We start from the raw sequence: 18,779 nt of genomic DNA on the forward strand, positions 1-18,779 counted from the left end.
AGAAGTAACACCGCTCTGTAACTGTGTGAGAGGACTGGAGTGAGGCCATGAGACTACCATGTAGCTCCCACCAACCCTAGTGTACATCACCAAGGAAAGCAAACGTTACTGGAGGATGCTGTTACAGCACTGTAGGGCTCTGGCTGGTACACCACAGTTCACAGCACTCTTTTCCCCATCTTTGATTATTAACACAAGAACTTTGCACTGATGGACAGTCCACATAACAGTTACAATGCTCCAAAAGGCGCCAGTCAGAAGCAGCCAGTGTTCACCACAAGCTCCATCAGCCACCCTCCAAGCCCATTATGTGCATGTGACAGTGTCACATGCCCAAAACTTAGTCCCAGTTGTTTAGACAGCCAGTCAAGGACAGCTTTCAATGCATTTGTATATTTTTGGTTGTCATTACAATGGTCTGTCATTGAATGGTGCCTGGTTGTGGCACCAACAACCTGCCAGAGGAGCCTTTGCAAGAACTCATGCTTAGAAAGATCAAAAGGAAAGTCCTTGTTTTCACTGAAGAGTGAGAGGTGCTATTGTGATATTTACTTATTTTTAATTTTGTTTCAGCCAACTTGGGTTGTGCTGTTGGCTCACCAGCCACCAGTAGCAGAGCTAAGAAGAACAAACACATCGGAAAAACTGATAAGAAATGAGCATTCTGGTTTGTTCTATGTTAGGACTTTTTTGTTTAGCATTGCAGTAATTTTCCAGAGCATATTGGATCATTTAAAAAATAGTCTTGGTCTGGAACAGAGGAGCGTGTGAGTGAAATACTTATCTACAAACTGCATACACATGTGATATTCAAAGATGTGTATAAACAGAACTGTTTAGAAGTCATTTTATACCCTTTAACTGGAAATAAGCCAAAAGACTATGAGCCTAAAGTCTGCAGCAGAGATTTAGCTCTTTCCCTGAACCTTGTAATTACTTATTGTGCCATACTCTATAAAGTTCAGGAATAATAGCTTTTACCTCTGAGTAAAGTAGTTGTGAATGCCTACAGGACTGGCTCACCAAGAACCAGTGGATATTGCAATAATTCACCTCATTTTATGAACGCTTACCTTCACTGTGTTTCCCACTCGGTGCAGTGTTCCTAACTTGGGTAATTCTGTCTTACTAAAAGAAGAAATGGAACTAAAAGCCATAGACAACTGTCTCCACTTCTACTGGAACTAAATTAATCTAAGAATTAGGTTCTTTACATCTTCCAGTGATTCTCTTGCTCTAGAGTGGAGATGGAGGAAGCCCAGAGGCATGAGGAGCTGAGTATATTTAGTATGCAGTCATTACCTATAATCAGATTTTCCTAACTTACACAAAGCCAGCAAACTGCATACATTTTTGGTTCACTTCTCTCCTTTGTAAGGCACTTTCAGCCGTTTGGTGAGTGAACTACCTGCAACTGCTGTTCATTCTGTAAACCAAGAGGAAACAATCCTTGTTCCATTTTTCCATGCTATAGGCATTTCAGTGTACTGCAACTGTCAGAACAACACCTGCTTGTAAATTAGGAACGCAATTTTTGAAAGCATATGTATTATTTAGGAACGGAATTCCACATTCAAAATTTCTAATTCACTGTGCAATAAGGAACCAATTCACTTTGGAAATATACTTCCAGCTTAGTATGTTCTTGCAAAAGATAAGACATCATGTATGGGATGTCCCTCAGCTTGTAGATATTTTATAGTCATCTGATTTGAACTTTGGATGTCTAACTTCCCTCCTTGGCAGCACATGGTGAGAAGGAGGTCCCTTTTTCATTCCACGCATCTTGGACTGCAGATGGGTTAGAGCAGCTTTCAATATGTACTGATTTACGTGTGGACTATTTTAACAGGACCGATTGATAAGCTGCCTAATTTTACATGGCTAAAATTGAATATGGATACCATCCTTTGGCTTCTTGTAAGGACAGAGGAAAGATCACCTCTTGTGCTCAACAGTTCTCTACCTGACAGCTTAGGTCCATCAGATAGGGGCTGACTCAGTCATAGGAGGTCGCCTGTCACATGGTCACATTTCAGCCAACCGCTGTGGGTTCCTGTTATAGTTAGAGAGAAACAAGTAGTTGCATGGCATAGTTCATAGAATGGTAGGGATTGGAAGGGACCTTTAGAGATCATCTAATCCAACTCTCCTGCAGAAAAGGGCCACTCATCCTAGTATGCATACCTAAAATAGGTCTATCTTCCATGACATTCATGGAATATTATGAAATATGAGTCTTACAAAAGAGCAGAGTTCCAGTTACTGCTTCTAACACAACCAGTCCTTCAATGATGCACACAGAAATCTGCTCATTTTTCTTATTTATCTAAGAAAATCTACATCAAGAAAGGTTCCTGACGCTCAGATCTAAAGGGGCAGCTTATGAAAGCTGCATTTTCCACTGAAATATTGCATAAGATCTAGACAATATTCTGTGCATATCAGTGGTGGCTTCTGTGGCATGTGATTTCAACAGACTACCTGCAAACACACCATCCAAAATCACCGTGTGAATACACATCTTGCAGTTGTCCCGTGATAGCTCTAATACTCACCATAGTCACAGAGTACTACTAACAATAGATTTGAAAAATCTTTCAACATCTGTTTCATTCTGACCAGTGAGATCCCAGGTCCTTTTACTCCTCATGTCCTTCTTCAGCTTCAAAGTGCAGGCACTTTTTTCCCCAAGAACACCTGAAAGTTAAAAAGTTACAGCTGTGTTGACTTTGCTTCACTGAATACCAGAAGGAAGATACCTCACCAAGAAGTTAAAAAAATACTCTATTGATCAACACTTTTCTCCTATTACTTAACAATTACTAATACTGTGTTAATGGATCTGAATAGGCTCAACTACAGTTCAGCATACAATAAATTTTCCCTCCCGAGATGTCAACTCCTAAGCCAGAACAGCAAAGACAGGTTGCAACAATCTACCTTTGCATTCCCATAACTGATGCTGTGCATGTCTTGTTACTGAGGTAAGAGACTCAAGATAGTGAAATAACAAGTGTTTTATACAAATTCTAACTCTGTCCTCAGTGTATGTCAATATTAGAGATTTACTGCTGCTATACAATTTGTATCACTTACTGTCAACTGCTTTTAAAAGCCTTATTAGAAAACAACAAATTTGGTAGTCAAACTGCTCTGTTATTCATGTCTAGTAACGTATTTAGTTATCTTACTAGATTTATAGACGATTTGTAACTGCCTTTTATCAGATTGATCAGATGGAGAAGGTGCTAACTTCTACTTTCTGTCACTTTTTAAGTTTACATTCTCTGCAGCCTTGATTAAGCCAACCAAGAGTAGAGTTCCTTTTGACAGGTTTCACAATTTTATGTCCGCGTGCTTTAAACTACTCTTTATGAGTCTCGTAACAATCTCATAAAACAAGTTGGAAGCACAAAGTTAGCAGCAAAACCAACTGTTTGCTTCAGAAACAGAAGTAGGGGAGAAAAGAGAGAAGACCTAACTCAAGGGAAACATTCTCAAAAGACAAGAATTGCTCTTTTGTATTGCAGAGGAGTGCTGGCAAGTCGGCCTTACTGTGCTCACCGTCACGCAAACATGCAAGAAAGTTCTTGTTCCATAAAGTTTACAACTTAATTTTATGAGGGAAATCTGGCACTGGAGCAGGCAGAAGTCGGGAGCAAACAGAATTGCAGAGTATAAAGGTAAAATGTAGGAACCAGGTACGTCAAAGACCAGGTTCACGTTTAGGAATCACAAATGAGGTATTTCAACAATTACATTGCTAGACTTGTTGAACTAAGAGACAGCAGACATGTTATTTGAAGGCTTTTGAAACTATTCTCTGTGCCAAGTGGTTGGAGAGAATAATTTCTAAGAAAAGACTAACAGCATGGCTTTGCTCAATAAAAGCCCATTACAATAATAGCTGTGCATTCTGAAGAGAATAATCATCACCAGGTCCATGAACATCGCAAGGCTCCAGGAACGATTAGATAGGGGCAGTGATACCACCACCACCTAAAATTTCACTTGGTGGGCCATAAAACGTAGGAAGACAAACCTTATGCCTCAAGACAGGGGTGGGTTGCTAGGAGAACCTGCCTGCCTCTCTGTAACTGCCCACAGCATTGCCTCGGGGATGCCATTCCTATCCTCTATCATTATTGATTGTTAATCAAAGAAAAGAATCAAAGTAGGGCAAGGAAGAAAAAAGAGGTTTCGTTTTAAAAAACCCCAGTGATTGCTATAGGGCCTTGGCCTCTAGGGTCCTCAAGGAAAACAGCATAAATTATGCAGTGTTGCTGTAAATTGCTTTGGAAAAAAAAAAAAAAAGAGGGGGACAAACCACTCTGTGGGCCACAACAGTGATTGTGCTGGATCATTTAAGGGGTCCTTTCCATTCCTAGCTTTCCTAACCATACATTTTTAAAATGGCTTTTACAAATACTTCTTTCCGATAGTTACACACTGACAGGTGAGATTCAAATAACACTAATCTCAGTCTAAGGAGCGACACACTGCAAAGAGGAAACAAAACTACGGAAGAGAGAACAAATCCTTGAGAAAAAAGAAAACAGCCTGTGTGGGACAGCACTCTTGAGATAGTTGCCTTACACCTTAATCTGCACATTAGCCCAATGGAGGGAAAAGCAGCATGGTTCATGAGACAGGCTGCTGGTGGGAGGCACGGGAGACCCAACTTTCATTTCTATTCTTGCCATCATCAGGCATACAATGTCAGTAAACTGCAGCATTAACTGCAGGAGCATTAACTGCTCCTCCTCATCTCTCTCACTCTGATTTTATAGCTCAGACTTTTGAGGACACAGACTTTTTCTAATCAAGCCCGTGGACAGAGTCCAGCACCAAGGCCCTTGGGTGTTTCAGTAACGCCGATTGCTCATCAGACCAAAACCTCCTTCTCTCTCAGCCTTCTGTGTTATCTTGAGTCACTTGGGAAAAGACTCTGGCATGCAGCGTGGGCAACACCCAGGCTAGAACCGGAGTATTTGAAACGGTACCAAGACTAACTTCCAATTAGTGAGATCAGGCACCTCTGGAAGCCTAGCCCAGGGCTACTTCACCACGAGCCTCTGCCATACCTGCATTGCAGCAGGAGCCCCCCCACCTCACCCACAGCTACTGTAGGCTTCCAGCTGCAATGCAGCCCCTACTTTTGAACCAAGCTCCAATTAAAGTGCCTCCACGAAGCCTCCCTGAGTTTTTGCACCTTTGCTAGCTCCATTCTAATAGTAGCTTTGAATGCAAGAAGTGATGGACCATTTCTGGTGTAGTATTGCCTCTCTTCTCCACAGGCTTCTTCCTCTCCCCTCCTGCAGTTTTCTCTCCTTTTGCCTTACCTCAGCTTTGGACAGTCCTTATGCTGACCTCTAAGTCTCATTCAAACTTCACAGAACGGTAGGGGTTGGAAGGGACCTTTAGAGATCTAAAGGGTCTACCACCCCCTGCAGAAGCAGGTTCACCTAGATCAGGTCACAAAGGAACATGTCCAGGTGGGTCTTGAAGACCTCCAAGGAAGGAGACTCCACAACCCCTCTGGGCAGCCTGTGCCAAGGCTCCATCACCTGAACAGTGAAATAGTTTTTTCTTATGTTCTTCCTAAGTCGTCTCTAAGCCAATTTCTTTCCCGATATCATCTCATTTTTAGGTCTGCTTCACAATTCTCCACATTTTTCCCTCCTGCCCCCCCTCCACCACACACTATTTTTCCACATTTCATACTCACATTAGATTTTGCTTTTCAGGGCAGACAGTACATCTTAAATGGTTTCTACTCCGTTCAGATCTTCTACCTCAAGTTCATTAACTTAATGAGATGAAAAATGATTGAACAGAGAAGGATATCAGACTTTAAATAATTGGCTTTTTTAATTTATTGCTCTAGTAGACAAGCACGGACTAAAGCTCTATTGTGTGAGACGCAGCAGAAGCACGGCAATGTAAAAAGATGCTTTCTTCTTCCGAGAGACAGTGTAATGGGCTGATTGGAAGTGGAAGGCTTCCTCTCCAAAGGGAACTGTAAATGACAGATGAGGAGGGGATAAGCCACAATGCTCCTTGGAAATGAAGACCAAGAGGCTTGTGTGTAAGGCAAATGACACAGGAAAACTTCAAGTCCCTGCTCTGCAACAGATTTCCTGTGGCGTCTTGGTCACATCACTTAGTTTTCCTGTGCCATAGCTCTCCACTGGAAATAGCAACTCACTACCTCGTACAGGTATTATGAGAACAAATCCACCATGACCCATGAGGCTTACAGGCACCACAATGCCAGGAACTGTGTAAGGATAAAACATAACATTTACAATTTTATTTACATCACTTTTTGAAAATAAAGAAGTAACAGATTAGGTTATAGATACTATTAGAGTCACATAAAGTATTCTATTCAAATAACATCCCTATTTTTCTACATCGTTAAAAAATCACAGAGTATTTTGTGATCATTTTGGTTTTACAAGCAAACAAACAAACAAAAAAAACACCAACAAAAAAACCCAAACCAGCAACAAACCACAAACCAACTTATGACTCCTGGTACTTTTTTGCAGCAGTATCCAAGGCCACAGAGCAGACATGACATTTCACAAATCAGCCACCTCTTCCATGTGCTGTCACCTGCTACTTTAGCACAGCTAATCAGTTACCAGCTTCATCAGCTGCAACAGTACAGCATTTGGCAGCTCTCCCTTCATAAGGGAGAAGAAAGGAAAATGAGCACTGCAGTTAAGAAAGGACCATCAGGAATTAATCAGCTACTCCACAACCAAGGACTGAGTTTAATGAAATACAAATTCACATCACTCGAAACCTCAGTGCTCCAGTCTCATTCAGGTGGAGAGGAGTTCCACTGATGGATCCCGTACTTTACCCCAGCCATGGGTACTCTCCCTCCTCCTCCTCTTTGCTAATTCCCTGGCAAGAACTGAGTCCTCTCCTGCCCTAGCTCCATCCTCCTTCAAGAACTAAGAAGCAGCCAGTCTGTACACATATCTCCTTTGAGCATAGCCCTGCTCACTCTTTGTCCCCCATGCCCCACGGTTTCAAGGGAAAGTGAGCCCAGCTCTGGGACTCCCCAAAGACTCAGGGGATACAGGTGAGCAAGACAGGAGAAGGGTTTGGGAAAGGAGTAAGTGGTGGGGGTAAGGTTGAGGACTGATCCTCTTAGAGCCAGCCTGTCTCCACCCTGAGCACTACCCCAGGCAGTGGCATCTACCCCAGTCACATTGATGGACTCAGCACGCAGCCAAGGTCTGGAGTGATGCTGTTAGAAAAACAGTTATTTAATGGAGTTGAAAGCAAGCAAAATGTTGCCAGAATGTAAAGGGAAAAAAACAAACAAACAAGCAAACCAGCCAACATCAAAGCCCAAAAAAAACCCCCAAAACAAAAATCCCAGGTGAAAATCAGCTTCCTTAATAGCTGTCCATTAGTAAATATTTTTCAGTCCTATTTGCACCCTGAAGTTTGCACAATTGCTGACAGCAAAATAGGCTAGAGACAGAAAATCCTGAAAAGCCCTAAATTCTCCCTACATTTCACTTGAGGGATGCCAAGCAGCACAAACAGCACAAAAAATAAATTTCCAGAAATTTGAGATATTTTATCTGTATGGCAGGAAAGAGATTAATTATTTTCAACTAGCATTGGCTTATTGCAATGGGATTAGGCAGCTATTGAAGTGTTACCACCTGCTGGGAATTTTAGAACTTCCCTTATAATCCCTCCCCTTCGACATTAAAGTGGGAGCACCTCAGGTGTGCATCACATTTATCAAAATCTAATCACTGCTGACCAGTCAGAGTGGCCAGGGCCAAATATATGCAGCTTCTCAGAAGATACAGAGTTTTGCCAGAAAGGTATACATGTGATATCTGTCACAGCAGGGGGCTAGAGCTGACATCCTCAAAGGCATCTTTCATTCTTATTTACACATCAGACAATTTTACATTGTTATCAGATAATGGCTTTATTAAAATTATACATCTAAATTCACTAGGCTGAAAGTGAGAGCACCAGATTCTCTGTGTGCAAGGAAGAAAAAAAGAACCCAAAACAGTAATTAGCTGATAAAGCCTATTTTCATCAACATTTGACGTCTGATCTCACAAAATGCTGGGATTTCTCAGCTCCTTTTGGTATCAACTCAGCAATTCAAGAGCTAGCTGGCTAGCAACAACCGTCTTCTGAAATCAAAGGGTTCCAGTAGATTCAATATATGAACGATATTTACTTCGGAAAATGTACAGTGAATATAAGTTTATTAAGCATAAGGAGCTTTAGGGAGGTGTCCAAGCAATGATAAATAATGAATGCTAAGAATTAAATACATTAGATCACCCCTTATGGCAAAAGTGATGGAATGCAGTTATCCAGTTATTCTTTCCTTTCTCCCCTACATTTTTTTAATATATTATATTGTTCTCTGTTTCTGGAATTCCCCGTTTAGTGGGGTTTATCTTAAAAATTATAGCATGGGGAATACCTATTGCACAGCTGGAATAATCAGAAATACATGTGTGGGAAGCAGGTCTGAAATACCACGAAGCATCAGTATTAAAAAGAGAATCGGGAAGCTGCCTCCTATGTTTCACGCCGATTTTGCTGTATACCCGCATGATCTAGCGACTGATATAAAGGAGAAATCATCAAACACTCTGAAAAGCACTACAATTAATCTTAATGCTACTTATCACGGACCCGGAGCGACCGAAGCGTTACGACTACTTCAGGCGTCAGCGGCACCGGCACCCCGGGAGCGCTGCGAGAGCTGGGCTCCCGGGTGGGACGGTCCCTGCCTCCCGGCGATCGCAGAGGCGAGATCACAGGGAACTGAAGCAGAGAACGGGCACGAAACCAGAGCCTGAACTCACGCGGGTACTTTTCAAAAGCCTCCTTAACAAGGCGTTTCGGCAAACGCCGCACCGTCCTGCTAGCAGCCCTCTCGGGCTACCCACGGGCTGTCCCCAGCCCGTGCCGGCCAGGCTCCGTGCCGCTAAGCGCACTCCCGCCTGCGCCGAGCCTGAGGCTGCCCGCAGCGAGGCGAGGCGACGGCCGCTGCGGGGTCACTCACCCGCGTCCGGGACCCCCCAGCCCTTGCACCCGCCCCGCCGTCAGGGGAACCTGCGGCCGGGCCGCGGGCAGGGCACTCGGCTCCCCCTCCGCCCGCCCCGCGCTCACCTTCCACGCCGCTGCCCGAGGCTCTGCGGGACGGGCGCCGAAGCGCGATCCTCCCCGCGGAGGAAACGCCAGCGGGGCTGCTCCTGGGGATGGGCGAGCGCTCAGTCCCGTTCGGCGGCGGGGGGAGGGTTAAATGGCGGCGCGGCTGTCAGGGCTGTCAGCGGGGCGCGGGGCGGCGGCGGGCGCCGTGCGAGGGCAGCCCGCGCCCCTGGCGGCCAGGCGAGGCGAGGGGAGGCGCGGCGCGGCCCGGCCCAGCCCGGCCCTGCCCCGCCGCGGCCGCGCCGCCCTCACACGCCTTCCCGCCCAACGCCGCCGGGGTGTGGCGGCTGCTGTGGGAGAGGGGCTGCCGCGAGGGCTGCGGGCACGGCAACCCGCTGAGGGAGGGACCGCCCCGGCCTCAGCCGCCACCCTGGGCCTGAGGCCAGTCCCGGCGAGGGTTCTGCCGGGCCTCTGTCCTCAAGAGGCCACGGCATGGGGCGGTTTGTGTGGCCCCAGGGGCAACGGCCCTTCGGCCATGAAGAAGCTGGAGAGCTGTGGTGCGACTCGAGGAGACACTCAGGAGGCAGGCCAGACCTTAAACTGCTCTTTGTGCACAGATGCGCAGCAGCCTTCACCTCTTGCACCTCTCCCCAGGCTTCCTTTGTGGTCAGTAGAGAGTCTTCACCACAAAACTCATCCATTCCTACTGGGTGTTGTCCACGCACAGGCTTGCACACACGAGCCAGGCTTCAGCATCGGTCTTGCAAAGAGCCCAGCAGGCAATTGGAAGGCCGCTTTCCAGAGTCAGCTTGCAGTCACAAAGACAGGGCACCAAACGGCCTCATCAACAGCAAAGAGCAGCACTGGCTCCTTGGTGTGCCCATCTACAGCCAAAGGCCACGTACGTGGGTATTTGTCGATCCCGTTCTTTACGGATAATTACCAGAGACTGTTGTGACAGGATAAAACCATCCCCTTGCAGAGAGACTTCTTTAAGAAAACCAAACTTTCCATCTGTTTTTTTTTTTTTTTTTTGCAACAGACTCATCCATTTATCTCAAACCGCAGTTTAATTTATTTCCCTGACACGGAGCCTGCGGCTTAAATACGGGCCAATGGATACCCACAGGCCCACAAAGCTATGAAAGGATTTCAAGGGACATTTAAATCAGCTAGTGTTACGTATAATGGATCTGCCTGCTTTCCCTAATTCATCTACAATAAGCATGGGGATGGCATAACGGCCGGAGACGAAGTCATTGTCAACTTTTGGTGTCCAAAGTTACAAACAAACAAAACCTTTGTTCCTTGTCAACTTGTATCGTCTTTATGACCAAGAAGACACAACTTCCACACTAGAGGAGTACCCCTGCCCTCTTGAGGGCAGAGCCACAGCAAAGTGATGGAGGTTGCTGCCTGCCCTAGCCTCCTTGTCTCTGGCCTTCCCACTGTCGCTTGGCTCTCATCAACCTGCATTAAAACTCTCTTCCATTTCTATATTCCATAGCGGTGGTTGACACTATATGGGCACGCAGCTGTCTAAGAGTACTGCCAAAGACCTTCAGGAAAACAAGATAAACACCTGCTGAGGAACTCAGACAGTATTCTGGACAGTGAAAAGTGAAGGATTCATGTATCATGTATCCAGGCTGGTTTTAAACATTTTAAGTGGAACAATCCAAATTCCTCATATTCTCCCACTTTGTTTTAATACAGTTGTGTGCAGTTGTTGTTTTTAAACTCAGCTATCCTTTTGGTGACTGTAAGGTTTCGTTTGATGTTTCAGAGGAAAAAGGATACACACATGTGTGTGTCCAGTCTAATAAGCAAAAGTCACTGCATTTTCCTAGCAGACACTCACAGCTACACTGTCTGTTCCTCGGTGACGTGGCTCAACCCTTCCTTAGAATGCAGAGGGCTTCCTGTGTGGGGTCGTGGTCTGTGTGACTCATCTGGCAGCAAGGATTCAGCTCCAGGCAGGGAGGCACAGGCTTATGCCAGGAGCTCCTGTCACAATGGTCAGTCACCTAAGGTACAAGCCAACACAAGTGGATGCACCCTAGTACTGGGCTTGGTTTGAATGAAACAAGTGGTAATCAATCCTAGGTGATAATGAAGAAAATAACACCGTGAGGAGATTGCAGATGATGGGGAAGTTCACAGGAAAGTGCCTCTCAAAATGTGTGTTCTGAAGTCCCAGGACTGAGACTCTGGTCTCACTGCCTACATTTAACATCTGAAAAATCTTACATCGGTGAGTGCATTGGCAGGCATTGGAGTGCTTTGGTATTTTTAAAAGATTTAACCAGGAAGGAAAAAAAATGTCATTCCTCCATCAAAATGCAGAGGAGAAAGTAAAGAAATCCACACAGCAGGGATGAGTCTGGAACATGTGGCAAGATATTTTACTCGTATCACAGTATTTTGCACTTATTATAGTGCCTTTGATCCAATGGCCTTAGAGTATTCCATGAGTTATGAGTGATCTTTGGTCTTTTTGTTTCCCCCTCCTGATGAAAACAGCTTTGTCTTCATTTTTCTGCCAGGGTAAACTGATTTGCTGAGATTATGCTCAAGCTGTAAATCCAGAGACAAAACGAAGGCTGCAGCTCAGGTCACTGTGCTCCCCTCTGTGCCGTCTCTTAGACCCGTCTCGCCTTTGTGTCACCGTTTCCAAATGGGGATGGAGTCCAAAAAATAGTGATTAAGAGACAGGAGTCACCCCTATGATTACATGACAGAGATTGTGAAGACCCCAGATAACAGGAGGGTGAGCACAGGATAAGTACACAGGCTGCATTATTCTATGCTTTGAAGCACACTGGATTATGTTTGCACATAATACACCTGCTGTGATGCTAAGGAGTAAGATCTGTCTTTGTTAACGTGCCATCCAAATTTCATCAGGAACATATTTTTCATTAAAATACTTCAGTGGAGCTGGTCTCTGAGGCATCTGACTAGCGGAGAGTAAAATGCTTGGTGCCTTGCCATTAAAGTTGGTCTCCCTGGGGAGTGTGAAACTAATAACAGAAGGGACAGGAGAAAGAGGGAGCAGAGGAAGACTCGTTTAGCCAGTGATGCTGAGAACAAACTGAACGTAGGCGCTGAAGGATACAGAAAGTGACCTTTAATTGCTGATCTGTAGCATCCGCCACCAGTGCTATAAACAGTAGGGGAGTGTGCAGACAGACCCTGCCTGGGCACAGAACCCAGCCAACCACTCTGCCTCGGGTGGCCATGTGGCTGAAACACTGATGGTAGCCACAATGGGAAGGCCAGGCATGGAAAGGCACCCTGGCTTCTAAAAATGCAGTTACCTGTTTTCCAGCTGCTGGCAGCTGCACAGAAAACACTTGGCTTGTGACAGATGGTGTTGGGGGCTGCAGGTAGCTGCCCCTGCTTACCCAGGCCACCACAGCCACCTTGGCTCCAGCCACCAGCTGAAACCAATCTGCCTGACTTTACTCCAAGCAAAATAAAGAGTATTTATGTGAAGGGCACCACCACCAGATTGTCTGTGTTGGTGGTTTTCAGTGGCCATAAGGTGGTGTGCTGGTTTGTGGCTCTCTTCTCCCTGCCAGCACAGTTGGGTCGGGAAGAAAATGTCCTTTTTTTCCCATTGGCATAAAGTCAAGATTGTGTAGTAGCACATATTGTCTAGAGACCACCAGGTGTGAAAGCAGAAGGGCTGGCTACCCAGTTCCCTCTCTGCTCTGCGTAGGGGGCAGAGATGCGACATTGTGTGTGATTTCTGTCAGTGCAAAATATACTAAAAGTCTCCACTTGCTGATATTAAAATAACCTCAAGCTTCCTAATGGGAGAAGTAATAATATCCTGAGTTGGAAAAAGAAGCGTGCAAGCAAGAGGAATCTCTATTTGCCCTCATCCACACTGGCAAAGAAAAATGAATTGTGAAAGCCCCAAAGTAGTGCTGGCTGGGATATAAGCTAGTCATTTGTGAAGGATGAACAAGGTAAGGGCCAAACCAGTAACATAAATATTCAGTGGTTAAGGGGGAGACTTCAGAAAGCTGGAAATGGGGAGAAACTAAAATGTCACCTTTTGGAAATGGTAGAATCATAGAACAGTTATAGAATAGAACAGTTATAGTATAGAACAGTCATAGAATCATAGAACAGTTTGGGTTGGAAGGGACCTTAAAGATCACCACATTACAGCTCCCCTGCCATGGGCTGGACCAGGTTGCTCCAAGCCCCATCCAACCTGGCCTTGAACACTTCCAGGGATGGGACATCCACAACCTCTCTGGGCAACCTGTGCCAGTGCCACACCACCCTCGCAGGGAAGAACCTCTTCCTAATGTCTAATCAGAATCTCTCCTCTTTCAGTTTAAAGCAGTTACTCATTGGCCTATCACTACATGCCCTTGTAAAAGGTGCCCCTGCAGCTATCTTGTTGGCTGCTTTATGTACTGGAAGGGTGCTATAATGTCTCCCTGGAGCCTCCTCTTCTCTAGGCAGAACAACCAAACAAACAACCAACTTCACAGGAGAGGTGCTCCAGCCCTCTGATTATCTCTGTGGCCTCCTCTGGACTCGCTCCAACAGCTGTAAGTTCTTCTTATGTTGAGGGCCCCAGAGTTAGATGCAGTAGTGCAGGTGGAGTCTCAACCGAGCAGAGTGAAGGGGCAGAATTCCCTCCCTTGACCTGCTGCCCACGCTGCTTTGGATGCAGCCCAGGATACAGTTGGCTTTCTGGGCTGCAAGAAATGTCATGTTGAGATTCTCATCAACTGACATGCTCAAGTCCTTCTCTGCAGGACTGCTCTCAATCCACATATTGTGCAGCCTGTATTTGTGTTTGGGACCTTGCACTTGGCCTTGTTGAACTTCATATTGTTTGCACAGCCTCACTTCCCAGCCTGTGTGTGTCTCTCTGGATGCTTAAGCAATTTTAAACTTTTATCAAAGACATAAAAGAGGATGTAACATCATCACTGCTCAGGTTCTCAGGGAACACACAGATTGGGAGAATGGCAAGTTCTGAAGACAGGTTACTACCAATGAGCAATGTCTGAGTAAGCTGGTCTTTAGCAAATAATATATATTTTACTATAGCTCCCATAAAATTACATATCTAACAACAAAGGCTGCAGGACAGGCTTTATAGGACCTGCAGCTCTCTCTTGGGTACTCATTGCTTTACAAAGATCCAGACATCATATCCAGCTGTTGGCTAATCTTGAGCTCCCACTATCACCTCAGTTAGTTCATGCTGCTGCCTACAGGTTTTGAACAGAGAAAGATGTCACCTTACTTTTACAAGTCTTTTGCCACTATCCCACCTATAAGTATGAAAGGGGAGGGTCAGTCTCTGCTCCAAAGTAGTGGTTGATAGGGCAGGAGGAAATGGCCTCAAGTTGCACCAGGGGAGGTTTAGACTGGAGATTAGGAGGAGCTTTTTCACTGAGAGGGTTGTTAGCCAGTGGAACAGGCTGCTAAGGGAGGTGATGGAGTCACCATCTCTGGAGATATTTAAAAGCTGTGTAGCTGAGGTGCTGAAGGACATGGCTTAGTGGTGGGCTTGGCAGTGCTGAGTTAACAGTTGGACTCAATGATTTTAAAGGTCTTTTCCAACTTAATTCCATGATTCTTTGATTCTGTTTTGACCAAGCACAAAAAAGATGAGTTCAACTGAATTGCTACAAGGAAACACAAACCTTACAGGAAGTTTAGGGAGAGTGTAGTTACCATTGATATGTTTTCAAAATAGAGGACAAAGTGAAGCTCATCTTTCACTATGAGGAGTAATTGCACAACCATAGCACGAAGGACAACCCCTGAGGAAGGAAATCCACAGGAAAGCATCTGTGAGCTGCTGGGGAAGCTGTAGGGCGGGCTTAATCAGATGAAGCCCTGAGCCTTTTCATCTATGCGGCTGGTTAATAACCCCACTGTGGTTCAGGCTTATAGTTCTTGTACTGCATTAGGAAAAGTCTACCTTTGGACACCCACCAGGAAACCAGACTGCAATGCACTTGGCCTAACACAGTTTTACAGGAGGCTACCCTCAGACCCCCCTTCTCTCTTTTTACCCAGGGGAATGAGAGTCCAGCAGAAGTCTGACAGCTGCAGCACGTTAGCATCTGAGCTATGTGGATGGGGAGTGAGCACAAATGTAGGTTCCAGCACAGGTCTGATAGCGTGGGCATGCAGTCTATGTGTCATGGCTGGGACTATAAAAACAGGGAAAAAAATTACCCCTGGAATTAGTACTTCTGTGACAACTTTTCTTAGCCCAGTGCTGGCACTCACAATTTAAGATGGTTATTAGGTAACTATGTAGAACCTTGAGAAGAGCAGAAAATAGGACAATGTGGTGGGTAGGATAACTTTGGGCGATTTATCTGTTCAAGAAACTGTTACATTCCAGGACACCTGGCATGAAGGCAACTCACTCTTGATAGAGGACTTAATAAATACAAGGTACAGCGGCTAGAAGCCAAAGCTAAACAAGCTCTGATTACATACACTAAAAACATTTTTACAACAGGTAATAGTAATTGGAATAATTTGCCGAGAGCTGCACTGGGATTTCCCAGAAGCTGCACTCTCTTTTTGTTCCTAAAAGAGGAGTTCTACTTCAAACAACATAAATTAAGTAAGGGAAGTCCTACAGCTTCTGTACCCAGGAGGTCAGGCGAGATGGTCGTTAACAGTCTTTTCTGACCTTGTAGCCTATAAATAGATTACAGTCCCAGCAGAACAAAAATTATCCTTATCTTGGGCTTTCACAAAACACTGTGGAAAAAAACAATAGGAACACAGAAAGATCAGAAATAGTCACTTTGCAACAGTTGTGCCTAACTCAGCTGAAGAGACCAAATAGTTTTGTGATCTTATTCCAGAATGTCTTTTAAGCTCTTTCTTCTTGCTGTCAGAGCTCAGTCATATCCAATACGCTAATTTTCAGAGCTGTTAAGTAATCAACATTTGACAATTATAACAAAGGTTGAGTTTGAAGTCGGTGGGAGCTTTGCCATTCTCATTTAATGGGTGGATCAAACCAGAGTACCTTTGCAATTTAGGGACACGCCTCATTCTCCATCTGATGTGAAGTGAAACTTGGGGGCATTATGTCACACACACGTACACACATTGCTGAGTCTGGCTGAAAGAACAGACATGTCTCATATACCATGTCAAATACTGTTATATTTAGGCAACATTAAAAAATAAGTCTGCCTCCATGAAGTGAATCATTAAACAGCCACCGTATAAATGCCACACCAGCAACAGACACAAATTTATTCTGTGCAACTGTGCTGCCTTTATTGTTCTTTGCAAAAAAGGGAGCACTACTTCACATAGCATGTATCCCCCTGCAAGGTTTTTGGTTAAAAGCAAATAACAAGTCCCATCTTTGAGTTTCTGTGAGCGGTCTGCACGTATGAAGCAAGGGACACAGCAGCACCATCTTTTTTACTGTTGTCATAAAAAAACCCAGTGAAACAGCATTTAGATTATATCAGTTTAGATCATATCCTTTACTTACTCCCTGAGATCATCAGCTAAGTGAAACCCTCCAAGTACATAAAATGCTTTGAACTGAACAATAGAACACAAAACATCTAAATAGTCTGAGCCTTATGCTTAGAGCAGGATTAGATTCAAAAAAGTGCTGCGACTATTCCAGCAGCAGCAGCCCCCTTTACCTTGCCTGTCGTTGCTGTGAGCTTGGCAGAGCAGGGTTTAATGGGCTCTTGTATCGGTGGGAATTTGAAGTCCTGGCCTTCACAGTCCATCAGGAAAGCAAGAGACCCGAGATCCTGCCCGGTCGTCCAGCTGCAGCAGGACACACAGCAGGGTGGTTTCTGTCAGGTTCACCCCTCACAAGTGTGTGCTAATTAGCAAGCTATGGGGTGTTCTGAAACTGAGGTTTCCTCACTCCTAAAGTGTCTGTGGTTTAGTTTTAATAATACTAAACCACAGAGAAAAATGATTCTCGAGCCTGCTGGCCAGGACAACTACCTGGGAGGTATGACTCTTGGGCCTCTGCTCCGAAAAGTATTTAGGTATTTCCTTGAAAGAAAGATGAATGCTGCCAACAGACAGGCCCAGAATATCCTCTCAGCTTGAGTACTTGCAGTTCATTCTTAGGAAAACAAAGTGGTAGCTGAAGTCTTCCCAGCAGAAGATGACCTGGAAGGAGAGAGTCTTGCATTTCACATGAATGCATGACACACTGAGAATCGGGATGAAATAAGAACTGCTAGAATAGGAGAAGCAATGCAATTGTCAGAAAAAAAAAAAACCCAAACCAAACCCACCATTGGAGGGGGGCTTCTTCACAGAGAGAACAATGATTTCATATCAAATCCACACATATTTTTGAATCACCCAATCCTGCTTTTTTAGCACGTTTTGAAAGAACTGCCCAGGTACAAACAAGAGCCTCCCAAGCTTGAAGAAGCAGGAACTACTGTCAGCAAGAGGCTCCTGCTGCCTCTCACTACTGTCCTCATGAATTCAGTGATTGACTAAGAAGCATCATCAGGCCCTTTGGACTAACTGTGAAAGACGTGTTAGAAGAATGAGCATCAAGGAGTTCAGCTGATCAATATACAGTCAGTAGTGCTTATTAAAGATACACTTCTGGAAGACTTCCAAATATACATACACACATACACAGATATCTTTCAGAGTAAAAAAAAAAATGTTTGCAGTTCAGGAACATGGTTCAGGTTAGATCCATGTTTCCATAGGCTGAATATAATTTTCATGAAAATGAAGGCAAAGGAAAAAAGGAAAAGATTTGCACTGGTGCTCTTCTCCTTGTCAGAGGTATAAGAAGGTTCATGCCCTCAAATGAAAAACATACTCATCATTTAAGACTGCTCCATGAAACAGCAAGCATTTTTTGAACAGACCTACATTACAGATCTGTAGTTCAAGGGACTGTATGATTGGACAGCCTTGGCAAAATGAGGTAATATTCACGTATCACGATACAAATATCCTAGGAATAATCAAAACGTGAAAGGTTCACGTAGGCACCACCTTCTGTATCAAACTAGAATGATCTGTGAGAATGGCAACTCCTGTATTTTCCCGTCTCCTATAGTCCTACTTCAGTGCAGTCTATGGATTATTTTTTTTCTGGTAGCAGCAATGGAAACAGGACTGGGCAGTGACAGTTTAGGACAGTGTGATGGACAACCCTGATACCACACACCTGTCAACATGTCACTCCATTTATTCACCCCACACCTGTCTCTCAGTACAGTACCAGAGAGATGATCTCTGTTGTCTTTCAGCTGGGAACACACGTTGGGATGTATCAAATGCCTTTCCAACGCTAGCACAGGACACAGGCTTAGCTCGGACTCAGACTGGTTCCCTTATGAAACTGGTGCTTGTGTGAACAGCTATAGTTTTGCAGTTCTGGCTGGGACGCGTCACAGGCTACTCAGCAACAGAACCAGGGCATTCTAATTATATTTAATTCTGCCTTTTAAATAAAAGCTGTCTCATATCCTTTTAAGTACAAAATGAGACAGCAAAAATGTGGTGTGCTCTGAAAAACTGTCCCATGGATTGTAAAGGTGCCCAAAACATGTAGAAGAAAAAAAAAAAGACAGAACAGTCTA

The 18,779-nt window shown here is 44.7% G+C and overlaps 1 protein-coding gene across 2 annotated transcripts in view; it reads right to left on the reverse strand.

Moving 5' to 3' along the window:
• THSD1 (thrombospondin type 1 domain containing 1) overlaps window positions 1-9,394 on the reverse strand; it is a 31,103-nt gene extending 21,709 nt beyond the window's left edge. For both annotated transcript variants that reach the window (XM_061994170.1, XM_061994161.1), the window contains exons 1-2: window positions 9,187-9,394; window positions 2,559-2,700 (exon numbers count right to left, since the gene is read on the reverse strand). In XM_061994170.1, the coding sequence (XP_061850154.1) occupies window positions 2,559-2,616 (58 nt within the window). In that variant the 5' untranslated portion in view covers window positions 2,617-2,700; window positions 9,187-9,394. The remainder of the gene's footprint in view (window positions 1-2,558; window positions 2,701-9,186) is intronic.
• Window positions 9,395-18,779: the final 9,385 nt, after the last annotated feature.

This window comes from Colius striatus, chromosome 1, assembly GCF_028858725.1.
Source record: "Colius striatus isolate bColStr4 chromosome 1, bColStr4.1.hap1, whole genome shotgun sequence".
Taxonomy (NCBI): domain Eukaryota; kingdom Metazoa; phylum Chordata; class Aves; order Coliiformes; family Coliidae; genus Colius; species Colius striatus.